The following is a 3,898-nucleotide window of genomic DNA, read 5'->3' as shown; positions in this document are numbered from 1 at the left end:
ATAAGATAAGATAAGATAAGATAAGATAAGATAAGATAAGATAAGATAGGATTAAGGGGGTAAAGATAAGATAAATTAAGATTAAGGTAAGGTAATTATAAAATAAAATAAAATAAGATTACTGTAAGAATAAGATAAGATAAGATAAGATAAGATAAGATAAGATAAGATAGGGTTAAGGCAAAGATAAGATAAATTAAGATTAAGGTAAGATAAGGTAAGATAAGATAAGATAAGATAAGATAAGATAAGATAAGATAAGAACTTTATTGATCCCACAGTTTATAACACCTTCATCATCATCTTACTTGAAAAGTCAGCCAGTCCGTTCATGCCCCTGGTCCACAGGAGCAAAGTGAGACAGAAGAGGCTGTGGTTCCAGTCCAGTCCGTGGAAAGGACGCGTCCAGCTCGTGACTCGCATCCCCTGTCCCTTTAATCATATTAGTTAGGCTGAGGGGGGAAATACTACTACAACCCAAAACAAGAAGAGGGTGCGTGGGAGGGAGGGAGTACACCGGAAACGTGCTCCCTGGTAGAACCACAGCTGTTCTCCTCCTCGCCCTCCAGGCACAGAAAAATGCCTCCAGTCGGTTGTTGAGGCTCGGATCTGCGGCTGCGGGTTGAAACAGCAGCTGCGCAACAAGTTGCTCCAAAAAACGGACCAGGAGAAATCAGTCCGAGTCTCAGTCCTCCAGCCGGACTGTTCCTCTGCTAACAGCGCGGACCTGTGAGTGGATCCATGTGGGAACAGCTGAGGGGGGACTCGTGGAGTGGGAGTGGCGCATCAAACTATGCGAAGGAGAAAACAAACGCGCGCTGCTGCTGCTGTGACGCACCAGGGCCTGTTGTTCCTCCCTCCTCCCTGAGGTTGATCCCTCGGATTTCATCGTTTTAATCTCTTACTGTATTTCTCTTCCTTTTCTCTAAACATAACCTGCAGATTATTTCTCAAACGATTTGGATTTTCTTTCCACGTTGACTGGATTTGAGGATTTGTGGATATAGATCCCTTTGTTTTTTTCTTCAATCTGAGCAACAGTTTTAGCTACTTTTAATAAATGTAAATAATATTTTTAAAAATGTAATTTCTCTGTGTAAAAGGCGCCACCAATGAGAGGCAGGGGCGTGTGCAATGGCCCCTCCTACAACTTTATCTGTCTGTCTTTCCAGGTTTCATGAATTCACATGCTGCACCCAATAATATGGTTTCTTATTGCCACACCTGATTATAACACTTGGAGAGTGCTTTATCTTGCATTTGACTGATGTTTTTTCTTTTTGTGGCCCTAAAATGAACAGATTTTTTGCTTTTTACAAGCAGCAAACACAACCCTTTAGGGTGAAAATGGCTATTCTGATTCAGTTTCTGTTTATAAACTATTGATACCCTTTTAACCACGTGGTTCCTTTCCTCAGGGAAAACTGCTCCCCAGCCTACATCCGTGACCCCCCATCCATGGTAACAGGACTTGCCATCATGTCAGACTCCAGATCAGGCCAAATGCAGGCAGACCAGTTGCTTTTCATTGCTTCAAAGTAAATAAAAACACGAGTATTTACAGATTTATTAATGTTTTCTAAAATGTTATAAATAACATTTGAAATATACCAAAAAATGAACCACTGAATGAATTTGATTTAAACTTTGAGAGTAATCACTCCCAACTCATTAAATTTTGGAGTCAGTCTAATTCAAGATGGCCACCATCAGCTGACCTTAATAAACACAAACGTTACTATACCTTAGTCAATTTTACACATATTGTAATTAATTTTTTACATGGTGGTACCTGAGTCTTTAACAGAGTCACAAATCTTGAATAACATCAATTACAAGATTTGACAAAGATAAGATGAAGGCAGCAGATATGAACTTCTTTAAATAATTCTAGGCCTTAAATTATAAACAAAGTAAACATTTGTTTGTAGCAAACAGAGTGCTTTTCTAAACTATGTATCCAAGTCTACCACCAACATAAGAAAAAAACAATTACAAAAGAACAAAGACTTTATTTGTGTATTTTCAAAAACAAGCACGATATCAGAAAAAAAAGTCTTCATTTAAAATCCGTATTTTTTTCAAGTTGGGAATCAAGTGCCGCCTGTAATCAAGAAAAGAAAAACAAATTAGAACGGAAAATGAAATAAAAAAAACAAAGAATGGAAAATGAGAAACCTCATCAAGTCAGTTGTTTACTCACAAGTTCTCTTTTTGCTTCTTCTATTTTCACTACTGCCAGAGATGGGCTCTGTGACGAGTCAGAGGGGGAAAAAATAACATTTTAGAACTCAACCAAATTCATAAACAAATAAGTAATAACTTATTCTTTCACAGGAAATGTGATGAGACATTTTCAATGTTTTTTTTTTATTTCATTTATTTGAAGTAATGACGACTGAGCAAACTACAAAAGCATCTTACAGGACTCAGATCCATGTAGGGCTCCAGTTTCTTTTTCAGGGGCATTATTTGGTTTTTCAGCGCACCGACTTCCTGCGGAGGGAAAAAARAAGATGACACATTTCAAACCCTGAGAGAAGACGACGTGAGCTTTTTATTTCCATGGGATACAAAAAGGCTGGAGTACCTCAGAGAGCTGCACAATGGCCTGGTGGGTAATAGACTTGTCCATCTTCCTGGCTACAAGTTGAGCCTGCRTTGACGGAGCAGAAAAAAAAAAGGCAGCAATAAAGTGACGTTTAGAACTACAGGTTCAAAACTATTAGGGTATACTGGCAAAAAAAGAAAAAAATTGATGAGATGCCGACTAACTTTAAGCACTAGTTTTCTTTTTAATCGAACTCATGCAATTTTTTTATATGATGGAGTTGTAAAATTCTAGCTGATAAAGCATTTTATTCAGTTAAACTTTCCAAGCTCGAGCTGGAACACACTTTTAACATCTCCCACTGAACAGCAAACAGGTCCAACACCACAACATACCTCAGATCTCTCCCGATGGTTACTGAGCTCTCTGGCTTTTGCCGTCACAAAATCCATGTTGAGCATCCTCTCCTCTGCTTTGGCGCTCTCCACCGTTTCAAATTTGATCGTTTTCTCAATATCTCTGACAACGAAGAGCAGTCAATAAATGTAAACTGGGTAAACCTTTGGTTCTATTACTAAAAAACAGATGGCACACGGAGAYATAGCAGAGCCTACTACAGCTACGAGCTTACTCTTGTAAGGTTCCCCGCAGCATCAGAGTTGCACCAAGCCGCTTTCTGAGCGCCCGTAGTTCTCKCTCGAGTTGTTCGTTTGACTTTTCTGCTTTCAGATGTTCACTTGTGAGGTTGTTGACTGCTGGCATCAAACTAGAGGGAAAACAAATCCATGCTTTGTCACAGCCTCCAGGCAATCGGTGAACATTTGTTCAATAAATCGGTTCTAAAGTGCAGACAGGAGTAGAATAACMCCCCCGTGTACCTGGCCAGTGATGTGTCTCTCACTCCCAGCACCATGACGTTGTCCACCAAGGCAGACACGTAGTCTGCAGCCGGTTTGGACAAACTGGCAGAGGACAGGCCGACTCCTTGGAGCAGSACCTCCTGAAGATGAGCAGCTGGGTGAACAAATGACAGCTGGGTTATTTGAAAGGCTGCCATCATTGTGTGGTGCAAATGACAGGAAGTGAGTCAAAACTGAAGGAAACGTCAAACAGAGACTTGTAATATTTACAAAAAGGGGAAAAAATGACAAGAAAATACGACAAGATTCAAACTGATCTGTGTTAAAAAAAAAATTTAAAAAGAGGGAAGTTGACTAGAAACAATCAAATGAACTTGCTGTGTCACATAACACATAACTTAGCAAAAAACGTTTCTAAGCCATCCTTTTTAGACTCTTTGTTAGACGTTTGCTTATATTTCTGAGTGTTTGCATCAATAATCAAGTA

General features: G+C 39.4%; 2 protein-coding genes and 1 long non-coding RNA gene across 5 annotated transcripts in view; 1 reads left to right on the top strand and 2 right to left on the bottom strand.

Moving 5' to 3' along the window:
• Positions 1–1,045, bottom strand: part of eva1c (eva-1 homolog C (C. elegans)) — an 8,804-nt gene extending 7,759 nt beyond the window's left edge. The window contains exon 1 of one of the 3 annotated variants that reach the window (XM_014003250.1): positions 309–1,045. In XM_014003250.1, the coding sequence (XP_013858704.1) occupies positions 309–423 (115 nt within the window). In that variant the 5' untranslated portion in view covers positions 424–1,045. The remainder of the gene's footprint in view (positions 1–308) is intronic. The other 2 variants (XM_014003249.1, XM_014003252.1) reach the window with 2 other exon arrangements.
• Positions 779–1,569, top strand: LOC106514138 (uncharacterized). Its single transcript, XR_001309862.1, has 2 exons — positions 779–869; positions 1,419–1,569. It is a non-coding gene; the product is annotated as an uncharacterized LOC106514138 (long non-coding RNA).
• A 500-nt stretch (positions 1,570–2,069) lies between these two features.
• On the bottom strand, positions 2,070–3,565 carry haus1 (HAUS augmin-like complex, subunit 1; the record flags this gene model as incomplete). Its single annotated transcript, XM_014003248.1, is given in 7 exon segments — positions 2,070–2,104; positions 2,204–2,251; positions 2,425–2,496; positions 2,591–2,656; positions 2,947–3,070; positions 3,183–3,317; positions 3,430–3,565. Coding segments are annotated over 7 exon segments (616 nt in total), but the record flags the coding sequence as incomplete, so codon positions are not given.
• Between the last annotated feature and the right edge of the window lie 333 nt (positions 3,566–3,898).

The sequence above is a fragment of the Austrofundulus limnaeus genome, unplaced genomic scaffold (genome assembly GCF_001266775.1).
Source record: "Austrofundulus limnaeus strain Quisiro unplaced genomic scaffold, Austrofundulus_limnaeus-1.0 Scaffold17, whole genome shotgun sequence".
Classification (NCBI taxonomy): domain Eukaryota; kingdom Metazoa; phylum Chordata; class Actinopteri; order Cyprinodontiformes; family Rivulidae; genus Austrofundulus; species Austrofundulus limnaeus.
This window is presented reverse-complemented; position numbering and strand designations above follow the sequence as displayed.